The sequence below is a fragment of the Mytilinidion resinicola genome, assembly GCF_010093595.1.
Source record: "Mytilinidion resinicola strain CBS 304.34 unplaced genomic scaffold BDZ99scaffold_3, whole genome shotgun sequence".
NCBI lineage: Eukaryota > Fungi > Ascomycota > Dothideomycetes > Mytilinidiales > Mytilinidiaceae > Mytilinidion > Mytilinidion resinicola.
Window position 1 is genome coordinate 1,010,744 of NW_022985439.1, and position 16,873 is coordinate 1,027,616.

Genomic DNA, 16,873 nt, shown 5'->3' on the forward strand with positions numbered 1-16,873 from the left:
CGCGCTAAATCGAACCTTCGAGTCTACCTTGAAACGTTGTGAGAATGGGAGCTAGTCCGGCATTTAGAACCCAAGTCAAGAGAGTGTGATATAGGTCCTAATATAGCGAGCCTTTGTGCATCCTCCTGACGCTCGACCTGATTTTCTGTCTCTTTTAACATGTAGTATCCGCTACACTCTGAATCAGATCTCGGAATCGGGGGAGATTACAGTGCTTCAAGATGTATAAAGGGGAGCCAGTCCGTGCGATTTGGGGCTGGTTTTGGCATATTATTGGAAGAGATTGGCAATTGGACCATGGAAATGGGACAATACTAAAAAGCATAAACGGAAGCCAGTCCGCTTTCTAGATACCAGTTCAGAATGGTGTCTTCTACGACTGTATCTACAACACCCTCGCATCTTCCCCCGCCCACGCCCTCCTTATTAACTCCCTAACCGGCTCACTCTCCACCGGCCTCGGATTGTAATACGGATTCGACACCGCAATCTCCGCCGCCTTCTCCACATCCTCCTCCTTCATCCCATAATCCTTCAACGCCCGCTTCACGCCCAGGCTCTTCAGCAACACGTTCAGCCCCTGCACCGCGTCCCCCTCGCTCCCCGGCAGCACCGCCGCCAGCTTCGCCATCACCTCCGGAATCGCAGGCGCATTGTACGCTAGCGCGTGGGGCAGCACGATCGTGTGGGTCTCCGCGTGGGGGAGGTTGAAGGACCCGCCGAGCGTGTGGCAGAGCTTGTGGTGCAGCGCCATGCCGACGGTGCCTAAGCAAGTCGCGCATAGCCAGGCGCCGTAGAGGGCGGAGGAGCGTGCGGAGGCGGACGAGGGGTCTTTTACGAGGATCGGGAGGGAGGAGGCGAGCGCGCGGATACCGTCGAGGGCGAGGAGGTTCACGACGGGGTTGGTGTTGCGGGCGTAGAGGGCTTCGACTACGTGGGGTTAGCCATGACGGTTGTAAAGGAGAGGGGAGAAGGGTACGGACCCGCGTGTGCAATGGCATTGACGCCGCTCGTGGAGCTCAGCCCCGCGGGCAGCGTCATGGTGAGGTCCACGTCGTAGATGACCGTCCCCGGGAGGATCTTGGGATCAGTGCGAGTCGTCTTGCGGCCGTCGGCCGTTTCCCCGAGGATCGGGGTCATCTCGCTGCCCGCATACGTCGTCGGGATGCAGACATGTGGCAAGCCGGTTCTTATGCTAATGGCTTTCCCCAGCCCAATCGTGCTGCCGCCGCCAATTGACACGATGCTGTCTGCTTTCTGCGCCTTGGTGTACTCGAGCGCTTTATCCGTGATGTGCGTCGGCGTGTGCATGGTAGCCTCGCTGAAGAGGCCTGCAATCTTGCCATTGAGGATCTTTTTCAGGACATCTGCTTGATCGGTCTGCTGAGGGGTGCTGAGGAGCAATGGCGCGGAAACGTTCAGGCGGCCCAGTTCTGCTGGGAGCTTTTGAATGCTGCCACTGCCGAAGACGACGCGGGCTGGGTTGGCGTTGTATTCAAAAGCGTCCATGGTGAGGATATGGAGGAGGGAATGTGTGGGGCCAAGGGTCTAAGAGTTTGCAAAGTTTGTAGAGAAGCCATTGTGGGCTGGCGTTGGGTTTGTAGACGGATGAACGTGGTGTGGAGAAGGGTGGGCTCGGAGGACGTGAGAGTCGGCAAAGCGTTCTGCCCTGGCAGAAGCTTTCTCCCCTGCTCCATAAATCATCGAGTCACGCCCACACCAACTTTGCCAATGTTCATTATTGGGCTCAATCGCTTGACGGGTGAATTGATGGCGCAATTGCGTAGCTACCATCACGTTTCATTTAGCCATACGTAGAAGGCTTTTCTCAGAGCCTGTGAGCCTTCAGATTGCCGCAGCTTGAGAGTATCAAACTCCCATGAACATCGTAGTACTCAGACTTAGTGATTTTCCTCCGCCCTATTACTTGCTTGAATTCTAGCTACCGCAGGCGATTCCTTAAGTCCTAGCCCCAAGGTAACGGAAATAGATGTATCCACTAAGCAAGTATCCGTATTTCATTCCATCAGCTTCGCTCTACGGCTTCTTCTTCTCTTGCCTCGCGATACTCTAGAGCCTATCAAAAAGGGGTGGTGTGCGTGTGGCAACAGCCGCATTCATTCAAGTCCATGGTGTCTGGGTCCGTCACAAATCACTCTCGTGCCCACTAAACGATGTCCACCGCCGAAACTCTTCTTCATATTGCTCTCTAGTAACGCTCCTTGGCTCGTCGAAAGGGGGATCATACGACAATAGCACTCCCCACTCCTCAAACTCGTCTCGCAGCTCATCCATCCAGTCCCAAGGATACCTCATCGAAAGCGCCAGCTCCGTAGCTTCGGCGCCTTCTCTCGCAATCGGCGTTGAAAATTGCGCGTTGGCAAGAAACCAGATATACACCAGCTTCAGCGGACACCCGCACGCGAGCACTGTCTTTACGAACGTACGCAGTGCGTCTGCCTCTGACTTCTGGAACGAGTCTAGGGAATTGAGGTCCTGTTCGATACCGAAGTGCCACGTGAAGCTGCGCAGCTTCGGAGCAGCCAGGAGCAAAGCATGGTCACCAAGGGTTTCGCGGTGAGCAAGAGCGGGGAGGCTGAGGATTTCTAGTTTGGGGTAGCCTGTCAGATCCAGGCGGTTGTCCACGTTGCCTTGATCTCCGATGTACAGGCTTTTCAATGTTGAGCGGTGAGGTTCCAGGAACCCTTGAAACAGCGACAAGGACCATGCGTCCTTGTCTGGATGAAATGTAAGGTTCTCAAGTGCCTCCAGCCAGCTGAGGAAGGCAGCGAAATCTTGCGAGCTACCTCTGAAGTCGTGGATGTTGAGGTCCATGATGGGGGGGATGCGGTCTTTGAGCCAGACCGCGTCGTGGATGTTGCTGGATGAGAATGCGAGGCAGCCAACGATGTGCAGACGGCGGAGAGCTGGAAAGCGGTTGTCAGGTTTGAATAGTCTTTCCATGAAGATTGGGATGTAGTCTTGGCTCATGGTGAGGTCAGTGATGCGCGGCATGTGGGGGAAGATCTGGTCGAGCATCCGCCATACGCTGTCGGAGTTCTGGAGACCGTTGAAGCTTTGGAAGTTCTGGATGTTTGTGAGCTGGGTCAGGAGGGTAGTAGCTGCTTCGTAGTCCGAATCGCGGCTATAGCCGCTTTCAATAGAGGGGATCCACACTACGAGTTCCCTGCACATAGCGCTAAGCTCGGGATTTGCACAAAGCGATCTTGAGAGAAGTCTGCCTGCACGGGACATTGGGATGAGGCTTTCGAGGGTGGGAGACATGAAGTCGATGGTGCGGTAGAGGAGGGGATACGATATCCCACTGATACGTTTGCACACGAGGGTGAGAGACCATGCGGTTTTGTGGTCTTTGCTTTGGTCATCGTCTAGCGCCATGTCTTTTCGGCCAACTGCTAGAGTCAAGATCTCGATGAGAAGTTCGTTCGGCAGGCGGAGCAAGGGAGAGTCTCTCGACTCGGGAGTGGAGGGCACATTCATAGCAGTTGGCTGTTGATGATTATGCCGTGGTGAAATTCGAACCCTGTATTAGTTTTGTATGAAGTAAGAGACTGGGGGAACAGCGAGTGCGGTCTTATATTTACACTAGTGATGTTAGGAGTAAAGGTGACGGTCAGCGTTTCTAACAGAGGTGATTGAAGTCGCAGGTCACGTGCACGTGCTTCCGGGATAGGAAGGGAAGGTTCTGAAGTTTACAGAGTGTTGAGGACTAACTAAGCGAACTTTGGACCAAAATTTGGGTTTCAAGCACAAGTTGGCTGTCCATATCACGTGACTCTGGGTTTCTCGCCTTGGCATTTTGGACATCACGGTCGATCATCCGTTCATCTCGACGTTCAACCATCACGCATCGCCCGCGCCGCCAGAGGGCCAGCACTGTTCCAACTACCCTCTCTCCACCCATTTACCACCAAACGCCCCGAACTACTAGCGACAATGCTCCCCCTCCTCCTCCTCCTCCCCCTCCGCCAAACCCTCTTCGCGCCCTCCTCCGCACCCTTCTCCCGCCTATTTACCACACGCGCAATCTCGACCTCGACATCACTATGGCGCCCGAGCATTACCGCAAGGACTGGAGCGGGAGCCGTGTCGGCGGTGTTTGGTCAGACGAGGGGGATGAAGGTGCGGAGTTCGGTGAAGAAGCTTTGTGACGGGTGTAAGGTACGACAGACTTGCTATCTGTATAGAGGGCGTGTGGCGGTGGTTGTGGACGTGGGTGCTAACGTATGTCACAGAGTGTACGAAGGAAGGGCGGGAAGTACGTGTACATCATTTGTGATAAGAATCCAAAGCACAAGCAGAGGTATGTGTGAAGTCTGGAGTATGAAAAGAGGCGGCGCTAATTGGATATAGGCAAGGATAAAGGAGAACAGATTGAGCCGAATATGAGGAATAGAGTGTAGGCGGAGGTGGACCAGTGTATTATATTACATGTCTAGGTAGCATAACTGGCGTTGGGCCATCGAATGATGATGGAGACTGTAAAATACAACTCTTTGCTTGGTTGCAGGCTGCGTGTACATCCACAATTTGTGTCCCAAGAAGCCTTGATCAATCGTTGTCATTATTCATCGCCATCGTCTCAGAGATCCAGGGCCCAAACTTCCCACTACTATGATGAACCTAAAAGCCTTCTTGTAGACCAGCTATCAAACACTTCCACCACTCATACCACCCCCAATCAGTCCCGCCATCTTCAACAACTCCCGATCCGCATCGATATCTCCCGTTCCTAGATTGACTCTCCGCCGGTTCTCAGCCTCACGTTCCTGCCACGCATACTCTTTCCTCTGCGCTTCTGCTTCTTCATCTCCACCACATCCCCAAACCTCCAACGACTCAATTTCGAACCTATCCTGCCAATCTTTGTTTTTACGGCAAGGTAGCTGCGATGTGTGGAATGATCCACCGCCTGAGGCAAGGTGCGTGAAGATACCAAATTCGAGCGCGTCGTCGAGATGCAAGGATACTGGGCCGAGGGGTATGTGTAGTGCACCGCCCTGCCCGTGAAGTGACTGCGTCTGGTGCGGTAGTGCAGAGCCGAAACCAAGACCCGAAGGCCGTGTGGGCGGTTTATTGAAGTAGATGTAGTCGGTGCTAAAGTGGGAAGCTGGAAACACGTCGTGAGTGGGTGCTAGTTGGAAGAGGGTGGTTCCGGGGTCGCCGAAGCAGGTCTTGTGGCTTTGTCTCCAGTGGCCGGGGATATAGGCGCCGAATGTCAGCGTAGTGCTTTCTGCGTTTAGGGAAGGGGTGAGAGCGATGCTGTTGTGAAGACGTGCTGGGGGTAAAGAGTCGGATAAGGTACGCTCTCGTGCGTTTGTAGGACTGGCTGGGAGAAGGGTGCCGGATACGAGGAGGAGGGACGGGGCTCGCCAGTTGAAGACGGCTTTTTCGAAGGAACCCATACTAAAGCCAGCTTTGTTACCAGAATACAGTGGGCGCAGACGCCGGAACAAATTTGTGCCTTTGATGAAGAATGAGAGTTGGCTGAGAACGTTAAGATCCAGGATTTCGCCAGCTTCTCTGAGTATAGGCTCAGGTAGAGGCAGGTTATCTGGAATTACAGGGGCGACCTCTGGGACTTTTGGTACTGTAGAAGATTTGCGCTTGGACAGATCAAAGTCCTTTGCGAAAAGGAAGTGTTCGAATAAGGGATTTAGGCCATCGAAGAGATACGGCAGTGATGACGAGATTACAGCCGTGAAGGTCTTGAAAGTGACGCCAGGATGTTGTTCCACGCCAAAAGACGAGAGTATCATATTGGCAGTATTCCTCAGTCCAGAGATACGCTTGTCAGATATCTCAGGCGCGAGAGTGGACAAGCTTTGCTGAGGGTCTATTGGGGCGATAAGAAGCAGTAGCTCGACCATTTTCAGGAAATTATCCGTTGGTATTATCGAGTGATGTACATTCGATGTCTCGCCGTGCTTGAACACTTCTGTAGCATCCATTGAGTCCAGTGCTGCTAGAATCAGCTCATCTTCCTCATCTTCATCCTCGTCGTCATCGATAGGCTGATCTACGGCGAAGCCTTGACTGCTGCCTCCTCCAATATTTGGCACGCCTGCCTCGTTCCCAGACTTTTCCAGACTGCTTTCCTTCTCTGCGTCTCCAGATCGAGAGCCCAGTCCTCGATCGTAGACAGCTAAGCTTCGGTATAGCTCCCTCAACCACATTTCACGCCCTCGTCTCTTTATCACAGAACCGTACCTCTCCGTGAGTATGGTAACCACCTTCAACATCGCTTCGGCCGTAAGGATCGCCGGAGCCTGGCTAGGGAACGGGAACGCGCCAAGATAGCTGGCCATATGGAAGACAACAGAGCCGACGCCCAGCGCGTCTGGGAGCTCCAGGAAGCGGCATAGTGTAGCTTCACTCCAGTATCGAATTCCAGATTCAGAGTCTGCGAGGGATCGGAAGACGGAGTTGAAGCAGTAGAGCTCGAGAGGGGTGTAGCATTTCTGGGCAAAGCGATGGGCGAGATCGTGACTGAGCTGTTCTGGATGTATTTAGTAGGTAATGGAGGTGTTAAAGACGCAAACTATAGCTTGGATAGCTACTATGAGCGTATGAAACGTGGGGGCATTAAGTACCTAAGGAAAGCGGATGGCTATCTGCTGAGGATCCTTGGCCCATCTCGGCAAGTTTTGCTGATGCTGTGGTACGTTGGAGCTGCCTAGGTGGTGCCCGGGATGACGCATTCGCCGCGGTCACATGTCAGCATCACCACTTCAGCCTTGAAGTTCTCATCCTCCAGTTGAAGATGAAAAGACAATTTGCGGGACCATAATCACAATAGCAAGCGTTGAACGCTGTTTAGCACGTTGGGCTAATCCGTCTAAGTGTTGGTGTCGTCCGGCACAATATCATCCTCTGAATCCCCATACACCTCTATCGGTTCGATGACTGTTCCCAACGCCTATGATACGTCTTTTCACTCTTGGGTATCAGGCAGTCGATTCACAGCCGCATAAAGCAAGGACTTACCGAATTGATACCTCGAAGATTCCAGCTTTCAGCCACAAGTACGAGAGTAGCAAAGGAGACACATTTCAGCTGTAGCCTAGCAAGCACACAGCGTGTATATAAAGTCACCCGTTCACTGTATTCAAGATTATCGATTTTCTTCTCTCTTCCCGTCTCTTGCTGTGTCGGTTCCTCCTTTCCTGTCTCTCTCCAGCCCTTCCACAATATTCCCAAAAGCGCACCCAATTGGTGACAAAACAAAGCCACACCATCTCCAACCTCACTTCCAAAGTTCAGTGCATCCACAGCCGGTATCATGTTGTCCAGGCTCGTCCACTGGCGACGCCCTACCAACCACAAATGCGTTCTTCTCGGCGCAGGCTGGACTGGCAAAACGACACTGCTATACAAGCTCAAAACAGGCGCAGTCCTAACCACTATCCCAACTATTGGGTTCAATTGCGAAACCATTGAGCTGGGGAAGAAAGTGATCAATTTCTGGGATTTCGGGGGGTGTGACAAGATTGCTCCTCTCGCCCGCCATCTCCTGGACTCGGAGTCAGGTGTACTATTTCTGGTAGATGTCGCGGCGGATGACGAATGGAGCCGTGATTTTTCTTTCGAGCTGCTGGAGTTGCACGCAAAGCAGCTTCTTGATGCCGGTGGACAGTTTTTCTGGGTTGTGTTGGCGAAGCAGGACCTCTTACCGCCCGAAACTCGAGATGAGACCGTCAGGAAAATAAAAGAGGAGTATGAGTCTAGACTCAGGGCTTTGCCACGGTTTTTGAAATGGAAGGTCTTCAGTCAACCAGGGCTTAGTCTATTTGAGGATGATCACGTCTGGCAAATCTTCGAAGAGATTCACACAACTTTGGAACAGCAGCAAGAAAAACGTCCGGGGAAATCACTTACCGCTTCAACGACTGAAATGCCGACCGATGAAGAACTCAGAGCCAGGATTGGGAGTGAAGGGCTAACCGACATTTCCGCAGGCGAGTTCTGGAAGCTGCTTAGTACCGCACAACTACCGGCATGGGATCACCGAAGTCATTTAAAAGCTGGGTATCTAATCTACTTAGACATTCTCTCGAAGATGGGATCAATTTGGGATGCCGTTGAAATATTTCTTCAGCAACTGGAGCAATTGAGAAACAGCAATCCGCAAAGGTTCACGAATACTCAACACCGGTAAGTCGCTTTTAGGAAGAAATGGTTAGAATTTGGAACTCTACTAACTCTGGAATGTGCAGGACTATGACCATTTTCTGGCTTCATCATATTCGTCTCGCTATTGTCAGGTATCGCGATGAGGTGAACCATGGGACCTTGCCGAGCGCAGAAGTCTTCCAGCAGGTCCTACTGTATACGCCATCTCTGATGAATGGCCGTATATGGCAATCCCACTACACGAAATCTCTCCTTTTCAGCCCAGAAGCGAAGGAAAATTGGTGCCTCCCTGATCTCGCCCCATTGCCAGACTATATCCCCAAAGCCCCAAGTGCCCGCCCTCAAGCTTCCAAACCCGCCTCCGGTGAAGTCCAGGATGCGACAAACAATCACCGCCTCGCCCATTTTGGTTTCCTTGTTGTCCGAGAGTACATGACGACCAACCAACGTCGCGGCCTAATCATCCAAGAGACCTTGCGAGCTCTGCATTCGATGACCCTCCAGCTACGAGTTACCGATTCATCTGTGCCACCCTACTCCGAGACTCAGGCATTATTCTGGATTCAGATCACCCACGCTGCCGTCGCAGGACTACCAACCTTCCAGACATCTTCCTACTCTTCCACACTTCCCACAATCAATGTGGAGAAGAAGCCTTCTTTAGCCAAGATGACCTTCGAGACATTTTCGTCGCTGTTCCCAAACTTAAAGGACGAGAACTTGTGGAAAAAATACTACACAGCGGAAGTATGGCACTCAGTGCCTGCGCGAATGGAGTTCAAGAATCCCGACATTCGACCGCTGCCAAACCTGATTGGGATTTCGCAAAGTGGGAGTATACCGCGAGCTGTGAATTACCTTTTAGACGAGGAGACCAAAACACAAAGCCCCTCGTTACCCCACGATGAAGGCGAAGGGGACGAAAAAGACTGGATCATAGTGGAAGCGAATTCCAGCGAAAAGAGCAGAGACGACATCGAGCTCCGCAAAGCTCTCATCCTCGGCCAGATCAAAGAAATCGTGAAGTCGCAGGAAGTCTCTACTGACAAGATACCAGAGGTTACTACTCACGCATACCTCCTCTACGTTCTTTTCGGCCTTTTCTCCAACCCCTCTCGCACTCCTTCCGCTGCCGCCTCGGAAGCGTTATCGACCCTTACCAGCCTACAGATGCCGGGACTAACACAAAGGGCATTCTGGATCCAGGTCTTCACAGCTGCGTTTATGCGGTCGCGACGGGATAGCCATTTCGAGGCCGCCAAAAGTGACGCCTTTGACCTCGCCGCTTTCACGAGCCTGGTATCGCACCATCCGCAAATACTGTTCGAGGATCTGTGGACGAAGTATTATAGTCGCGAAGTTTGGGAGAGCTGGGACGCGAGAGTTGGATTGGTGGAGACAGATAGGGCAAGGCTGGAAGGATTTCTTGGACCAAAAAGATGATGGCCAGCCGACGGGTTGGAAACGTGTCAAAGCACCCTCGATAGTACTCTGTAGATGGTCAGGATCCTTCATATGATAGATGTAATTGCGCGTGCGACGAATGTGTTTTATTCAAGTAATCGTCCTCGCGTGAAGAAACCTAGTCCGAGAAAAAGACGAATACTGTACCTCGTCATAGAAATCCGTACACCCCTTTACCACTTAGTGAGGAGCTTCGCAGTAATATCAAGCATTCCGAATGAGAGAGAAGTTGGGCATTTCAGACAACTAGTAAACTTGTGAGGCTACCCCAGACAGCGTTAACGGGGTCCACACAGATTGGAAGTGTATCCGCTGCTCCCGGTTTCTATTATTACGCTGAAGCCCCACAGAAAGTGGCAGAAAAGTGTACGGATATCTATGGCAAGGCACAGTACCTCAAAGGGCGAGTATGAGTGATCACTCGACTTGGCATTTATGGCTACGACGACAAATAACAGAGTTCAAAGTCGCAGCTGGGATACTACAAGGGCTGCGACAAGATACAGAGACTACCCAGCTAGTCAGCTCCAAAATCCAGACCACGAGAATTAGATATTTTGCTTACTGCGGATATGAAATAAGGCAGTCCCAGCCCAGCACCACCAATCCTGATGGCTTGTACCCACAACAGGGTCATCAAAGGAGCTCCAACGAGAGCACCAAGCGACCTTGTTAGCATGACGATACTAAAGTCCTGCGCATGCGTTGTCTCATCTTGGAGCGCAATAAGCGGCGACTTGACCAGAGAGTATAAAAAGACGGAATTGGCCGAGCCCACGGCATATATCATGAGAGCTTGTTGAAACGTCAGTGGAATCGTACGAAAGAATCAGGGGTTGTAAGGAGACTCCTTACAAGCTAAGAGTATCCAGATCTTGAAAGACATCGCAATGCATAATACCCCGAGGATAGATACGAGAATACTAAACTCTACGCCCAGGAAGTTGAGACGGTTTTCAGAGCCGTGAATGCTCTTGTTGGTCATCGAGGCTCGGATAACTCGAGGGACGACGATGGTGAGGAGGACGATATTGATGACGGCTTTGGCGGAGAGAAGGTAGCCGGCCTAAGAAGATGGACAGATAGTTCAGTGCTAGCTAGGTGGTAGATATTGGACCATCATACCTGTGCGAATTTCCACTCGTATCGTGCCGAGATGTATTGAACGAGCAACCTAGTGTCAGAGCTTGCAAGATTGGTCAGGAAATAGGATGCTAGTATGATTTGGAAGTTACGCCGGCCGATGATTAATCGTGCAAGCGCTCTCACTGTGTATATGATGCGGACGAAGAATGGTTTGGGGGTTCCGAGAGCACTTGCGTAACTGCCTGGGCTCGTTGGTCTGTTTCTCAGGAGAGGGCCAGCCTCTGCGTCGTCTTCGTCGACAACAAGAGGAGGCTTGACGGGAGTCTGTGTTTTTTCCGGGAGGAAGTAGATCGTTAAACTTGCCAATAGTAGCAGAGCGATTGCAATCCAGAAGGGCAACCAAAGACTCTGACTCATAGTGACGGAAGCTAGCGATGGGCCCAAGAAGGAAACGACGTAGGTTGCGGAGCCTGTTTTTGATTCTTGTTAGTGTACATAGCACGGTCGTAGGGGTATGTTCGCACCTATGTATGAAAAGTAGGAAGCGCTTTCGATTCGGCATTAGCCCAAGCCCTGGTCCATACCCAAATACAAGGGGCGGGATACCTTTGTACGTATTCTCGAGTCAATGTTGCCGTGAGCGCGTATACAGTGGATGAGAAAACACATTCGTGACCAAGAATGCTCAGAAATGGACCCGCGATAATGGCTTTTGTTGGGAATATATGATCAAAGTTGCCTAAGAAGGGTTTAATTGTAATGTACCTTAACGCTCACTAGGTTTGGTACTTACCTACGATTAGAACCCAAGAGCACATGAAGAGTCGGGTAGCCATGTTGAGCCACAGCACGAGTCGAACGCCAAACTTCTCCGCCAGGAAGCTGAATGGAATCGTCACAATGAAGTCTTGAAAGTATGAGGTTACGATTATTTGAGAAGGTAGGTCATACATTATACGTACCACAAGTGATCGTAGTTGCCTCCATGATACCTTGTAGCCACGCCAGCTTTTGCTGTACCTGATCAATCTTGCATAGCTTTTCCGGCACGGAACCACCAGGCCCTAATTTGTTTGGATCATGTTGCGTGTAATGGTCTTGACATAACCGCATTTCTATGACGCGGTTCAGCGGGAGATCATAAAGCCGATTAGCCATATGCGTGAAGACTAGAAGAAGTAGCAAAGTCCATATAGCTCGTTGTGAAGAACCTCCGGATTTTCGCACACCTTCCTGTACTTCTGAGCGTTCTAGTGGTCTCTCTAGGAGTCCATCATACTCTTCGGCACTCTCACCCGGGACCATGATCAAGTTATGCAGATGCCCGGAGAAAGATTGAGGTGTTATCAGGGTCGTCGACTTATGAGCTGCATCGAGATTCTCTTAAAGGACAAACATATCAGTGATGACGAGGGCACTCGATAATGAGAAGGGACGTCCAGGCCTAGTCCTTGAAGAGGGTAGATGGGAATTTTGGGTGATGTTGTACTTATCAAGGCAAAGAATTGCCAGCGTATGGCGAGGGCGTCCAAAAAGTGGTAGACCATGCCACTTGGGCATACAAAACTACTTATAAGGTACTCACGTGGTACTTGTGGCACTGGCAAAAATCACCTCTCACATCAATGTGTGTTACCGTTGAACCGTATTACAACCCATGGTAATTGGAAACTGCATTCATATAGCTATGGTATCATCAAGGAAAGTCTCCGTAACTCTCGCTAAGGCCTCTGGTAGTTAGAAAGTCTGCCTGAAGCTGTGGCTATGGCAGTGCTTCAGCTCTTCAGCCTTCCCCGTCATAAAGCACTCATTATGCCTCCCCAATACCTTCCATTTGATCTGCTTCAACTCCGGGCATGCAGTATCAGAGTGCCTGTAGCGAAGTTCCGTCCTGCTTCGCTCGTCACTGCTGGTTCTTATAGTCAAACTTCACTCCCAACTCTTCCGTAAAGAATTTAGTACAGCGGGGATCAAGCCAGCCCGATTGTGCTTAGCTGGAGCCTGCGACCAAGCGATCTCACTTTCACCACCAAGCTCTTCGACTCCTTGACTGGCTATCCACTGCATGTATCAATAAAATAATACCTGGCCAGCTATTTCTAGTCCTTATGGGAGTACGTTGTCTGGAAAATAACGACCTATTCCTACCTGTCCATGGATTGCGGAGCGTGCCTATTCTAAAGACCCGAGGTATTTCGCTCTAACTCCGCATCCTCGTTACTCCTCGTAACTTCACTTACTAGAGCTCTCCAGACATTCGAAAGCTATCAAAGCATAAAATATTCGGAATTCGACATTTTGCGACTCGTCTAAACAATGACGGAGCGACCCTCTTTTTCCCGACAGAGGCGGCCAGCGCGCATAGCTGATCATGAAACGGACTCATTGTACACGGTTGATTCATCATCGACGATGCCTTGTTTTGGAAGCAGGGGCCGCTGCCAAATACTACTGACATCCACAATATCATCATATATTCTAAGGATGGTATAGCGACGATCGACCAAACCTCTTCAGACCTTAGAAGAAACAGGCGAATTCGAGTCGTTCCCATGGCTCAGATCGACATGTCTCTCGTTCGCACCTGGGTTCAGCAATGTGATCAAAGTCGAGAACACCGCTGTTCTCGGACTTCCCTTACATCTAGGTGGCCCACAGACTTCAAAGTTACGCTTATCGACGTTCATCGCCATTGCATCACTCAAGTAGATCCCACTCGGCACCGCTTTAGATATCTTGCTCTAAGCTACGTATGGGGCAAGATATCACAGCTAGAGCTCACTAAAAACAACATTGCAACTCTCGCGGATGATGAATCACTTACTCGCCTCTCCGATTCTCTACCCCAGGTGATCAAAGACGCCATGACCGTAGTGTATAAGCTCGGCGAACGATACTTATGGGTAGATTCCCTATGTATTGTACAGGACGATTCAGAGGTCAAGCATGACCTGATTTCCCGCATGGCAAACATTTATGACAACGCATACTTAACGATTTGCGCTGTTGATGGCGTCCATGCTAACGTAGGGCTCCCGGGTGTTCGACCCTTCACGCGAGTTTTCGATAGTATTGGCGAAACGACTAGACTGCGCATCGCTCGCCGACCTTCTAGGCTCTCTAAAGTTGTCTTCAGCTCGTACTATAACGATCGTGGATGGACATTCCAAGAGAGGCTTTTGTCCCGAAGGTGTCTCTACTTCACTAAAGAGCAAGTGTACTTTCAATGCAAGTCGAACATCTATTGTGAAGACCGCTATGAGCGTCGGCTTCCAACTGATGGATGGCGGGGAGGGCATGTCCATGAAGACATTAGGTTGTTAAGTCCCTTGCGAAGTCCCTTGCGAGGTGACTTTCCCGCATATTCCCGAATTGTTTCTGAGTACACCGCCAAATCGCTTTCTTTTACGTCCGATAAACTCAACGCGATCACTGGTGTTTTGTATTCCTTGAGATTATCTAACGGATGGCAATTTCTCTACGGAATCCCGGTCACCCTCCTTGGTCTGTCGCTTATATGGGTTCCTACGGGCCAAGCGCGACGGCATATCGAAAGAGAACCTCTGAACATGTTCCCCAGCTGGTCGTGGATAGGATGGGAAGGGGTCGTCGACTACAACATCATGCTTACTGGTGAGGAATGGACCGAGCGGCCTAAAATGAACACATGTATCGTCTTGAGCGCCGTCGAGGTCCTTGGCGCTGAAGTAACGTATAAAGAATCGATCGCTCTTGCTCCGGATTTGGCTCTTCCTGGACCAAACTCCCCACTCTGCCATTACCCAAGCGGGAGAACGAATGTGCTGCACCTTTGGGGACCCGTTGCAGCAGCGACCGAATTCACTTTTGATATGTTCTTTCCAAATCCTACACGTCTTGGAAAACTTCCATGCAACATAGCGCATCCTATTGTCAGAGTGCGAGATCATCATGGTCGATGTTGCGGGGCCATCTATGGGGTAGATAGTGAGGATATATCAACGTTTCGATCCCGGGAGTGCGGACTGGTTCTAATCTCGGAGACTAGTCATGTTCAACATCTCCAATTCAGCGAGAGTGGGCTCTCTATCCCGGCATATGATGCTCAGCACTTTCATACTCGGTACTCCCATAATGATGGATGCAGCGTGTATAACGTAATGCTCGTGGCATTCGAAGAGGAACTTTCCCACTTCTGCGAGCGCCTAGCAGTTGGTCAGATACACGCTGATGCCTGGAGCAATCGTGATGCAAATTATATGTACATACATCTAGTTTGAGCCTTCATCTCGTGACCAGGATCGACGTATTTGGAACGTTTCATTCATGTTATCTTCTTCTTGCCTTTAGTCAGCCTTATAATTACAGTTTATTTCAACACTACGCCTTCCTATTCCTTATACCAACTTGACATGAGAGGAACTTATACTTGTTTCCTTGATGACAATAAATGGCGTGATAAATACCCGGGGTATTAGCTTTCTATATCCACTGCTAGTGTGAATATAAGACGAGCAGAGCAGACACAGCAGAGCGAAATTGTATGAAGGCAGGAAAGCCATATCCTGGAAGATTTCCTGTGCGCCTTCTCTTTTTCGTATGTAACTATTGTTTCTTTGTCTCCTTATAAAATTACATAGCCTAGTAAACCCAACGGTTGGACAACCAATCCTACGCACTTTCTTACACAAATCTAATACTACTAAAGCCTAACCCTGTTCGCTTATTCTACCCTCAATCCTCGTATATTGTGCTAGTCTTTGATGCAGTTACCTGTATTAACATTTCTCTCGGAAGTTACCCGTGACCCATCTTTCGGCAAACAATAGATTCATGATGTTACTCTTTCTACTGTATTATTAGCCTATGAAGCTATTTCTTATTTAACTCTATAACATTAGGATTATTGTCTAGCTCTAGCTATGCACAGTCTTAATAGTCCTTTAAGTAGTGACGAGTATAACATTTCCGCGCGAATCATGACTTGCGGCCTGATTGGGGATACATAGATTTGAGCCGTTTCTCGTTTCGGTTGCTTGGCGTAAGCACCCTATCTGTTCCCCAGGTAGCACACGTCGTTTTAGGCTTCCACAATCGTTAATAATGAGGCACTGTCGCTAATCCGTCTCACGAACTAACACTCACCATTCACGCATTATCGGCAACCTGTTGATGAGTCTTCAGGTGAAAACAATGGATAAAGCAGCCACCGAGCGCGTCACGCATTGCGCACTATACACATCGAGTACTCGGCTAGCAAACGATATACTCAACCACATGGGCATGGCTTCCAGCACACCCTCGCGCACCCCGCACATCCAACTCCTATGCGCGGAGGAGCGCTTCAGCTCAGCATTCTTAGCTGCTTGCGAAAAACACAAGCTCCCCTCATCCGTCCAAGTCTCAATCCACGACTACTCGCTCTCGCAGCTGCCATCCAACGTCAAGTTTGACACGATCGTATCGCCGGCCAACTCGTACGGGCGCCTCGATGGCGCCTTTGACGACGCCATCTCTCGCGCCCTCTCGCCCAAAGACGACTACCTGGCGCTCACGCACGTTGCGCAGGCTACGCTGTACCGCCAGTGGCGCGGGTTTGCGCCGCCCGGGACCTGCACTCTGGTACGCATCCCGGACGAGTTCCAAGCGCGGAGCCGCAGCGGGAAGAGTTGGGGCACGAAACGCGTCGCGCTGTGCCCTACGATGCGGAGGCCCAGTAACGTGACGTGGGATCGCGAGGTGGTGTACGAGTGTGTCTGGAGCCTGCTGTGCGCGGTTGACAACCATAACCGCAGTGTCAGGGAGGCTAAGGAGAAAGTGGATAGAGAGGGAGAGGCAGTGATAGATGAGGAGATTCAGAGCATTCTTATGACGCCGCTGGCCACCGGGGCCGGCGGCTTAAGCGCGGAGATATGGTCAAGCCAAGCCGTTCTGGCGCTGAAGCACTTTGTTGACGCATCTGAGAATCCTGAGAAATGGAGCAGGCTTGATTGGGTTGATCTTGCGGTCAGCGCTGTCGAAGTTGAGACGACATGGCGTGCTAAAGCATGAGGATAAAGCGTAACTGGAAATAGTGAAAACTACATTCTCCGAAAAGGGGACTACTAATCGTACACCCCCTAATTCCTAGACGTACACCCCCTTTTCACTCCATGTACACCCCCCCTCTTGGCGCTTCACCACCTTCTGA

The 16,873-nt window shown here is 50.8% G+C and overlaps 8 protein-coding genes across 8 annotated transcripts; 4 read left to right on the forward strand and 4 right to left on the reverse strand.

The window, feature by feature from the left end:
• Nucleotides 1-132: 132 nt before the first annotated feature.
• BDZ99DRAFT_185721 (maleylacetate reductase) lies at nt 133-1,827 on the reverse strand. Its single transcript, XM_033713095.1, has 2 exons — nt 984-1,827; nt 133-930 (listed from the first exon to the last, which is right to left on the reverse strand). Exons 1-2 carry the CDS (start codon nt 1,507-1,509, stop codon nt 386-388), a joined length of 1,071 nt encoding a protein of 356 aa, XP_033581815.1. The 5' UTR covers nt 1,510-1,827; the 3' UTR covers nt 133-385.
• On the reverse strand, nt 1,828-3,610 carry BDZ99DRAFT_549055 (uncharacterized protein). Its single transcript, XM_033726945.1, has one exon. The coding sequence runs from the start codon at nt 3,499-3,501 to the stop codon at nt 2,146-2,148; it is 1,356 nt and encodes a 451-aa protein (XP_033581816.1). The 5' UTR covers nt 3,502-3,610; the 3' UTR covers nt 1,828-2,145.
• Nucleotides 3,611-3,957: 347 nt separating this feature from the next.
• On the forward strand, nt 3,958-4,384 carry BDZ99DRAFT_472223 (uncharacterized protein; the record flags this gene model as incomplete). The annotated part of the gene is made up of 3 exons (XM_033721774.1): nt 3,958-4,182; nt 4,257-4,324; nt 4,375-4,384. 3 exons carry the CDS (start codon nt 3,958-3,960, stop codon nt 4,382-4,384), a joined length of 303 nt encoding a protein of 100 aa, XP_033581817.1.
• A 61-nt stretch (nt 4,385-4,445) lies between these two features.
• Nucleotides 4,446-6,733, reverse strand: BDZ99DRAFT_185785 (restriction of telomere capping protein 5). The gene is made up of 2 exons (XM_033713096.1): nt 6,615-6,733; nt 4,446-6,520 (listed from the first exon to the last, which is right to left on the reverse strand). Exons 1-2 carry the CDS (start codon nt 6,655-6,657, stop codon nt 4,671-4,673), a joined length of 1,893 nt encoding a protein of 630 aa, XP_033581818.1. The 5' UTR covers nt 6,658-6,733; the 3' UTR covers nt 4,446-4,670.
• Nucleotides 6,734-7,303: 570 nt separating this feature from the next.
• On the forward strand, nt 7,304-9,003 carry BDZ99DRAFT_379309 (P-loop containing nucleoside triphosphate hydrolase protein; the record flags this gene model as incomplete). The annotated part of the gene is made up of 2 exons (XM_033715143.1): nt 7,304-8,175; nt 8,238-9,003. Coding segments are annotated over 2 exons (1,638 nt in total), but the record flags the coding sequence as incomplete, so codon positions are not given.
• A 1,076-nt stretch (nt 9,004-10,079) lies between these two features.
• BDZ99DRAFT_515625 (uncharacterized protein) lies at nt 10,080-12,009 on the reverse strand (the record flags this gene model as incomplete). The annotated part of the gene is made up of 8 exons (XM_033724990.1): nt 10,080-10,127; nt 10,184-10,413; nt 10,474-10,684; nt 10,744-11,174; nt 11,229-11,251; nt 11,311-11,443; nt 11,498-11,611; nt 11,667-12,009. 8 exons carry the CDS (start codon nt 12,007-12,009, stop codon nt 10,080-10,082), a joined length of 1,533 nt encoding a protein of 510 aa, XP_033581820.1.
• Nucleotides 12,010-12,955: 946 nt separating this feature from the next.
• On the forward strand, nt 12,956-15,063 carry BDZ99DRAFT_458826 (HET-domain-containing protein). Its single transcript, XM_033719008.1, has one exon. The coding sequence runs from the start codon at nt 13,257-13,259 to the stop codon at nt 14,961-14,963; it is 1,707 nt and encodes a 568-aa protein (XP_033581821.1). The 5' UTR covers nt 12,956-13,256; the 3' UTR covers nt 14,964-15,063.
• Nucleotides 15,064-15,811: 748 nt separating this feature from the next.
• Nucleotides 15,812-16,820, forward strand: BDZ99DRAFT_458827 (macro domain-like protein). Its single transcript, XM_033719009.1, has one exon. It carries the CDS (start codon nt 15,961-15,963, stop codon nt 16,732-16,734), a length of 774 nt encoding a protein of 257 aa, XP_033581822.1. The 5' UTR covers nt 15,812-15,960; the 3' UTR covers nt 16,735-16,820.
• The last annotated feature ends 53 nt before the right edge of the window (nt 16,821-16,873 follow it).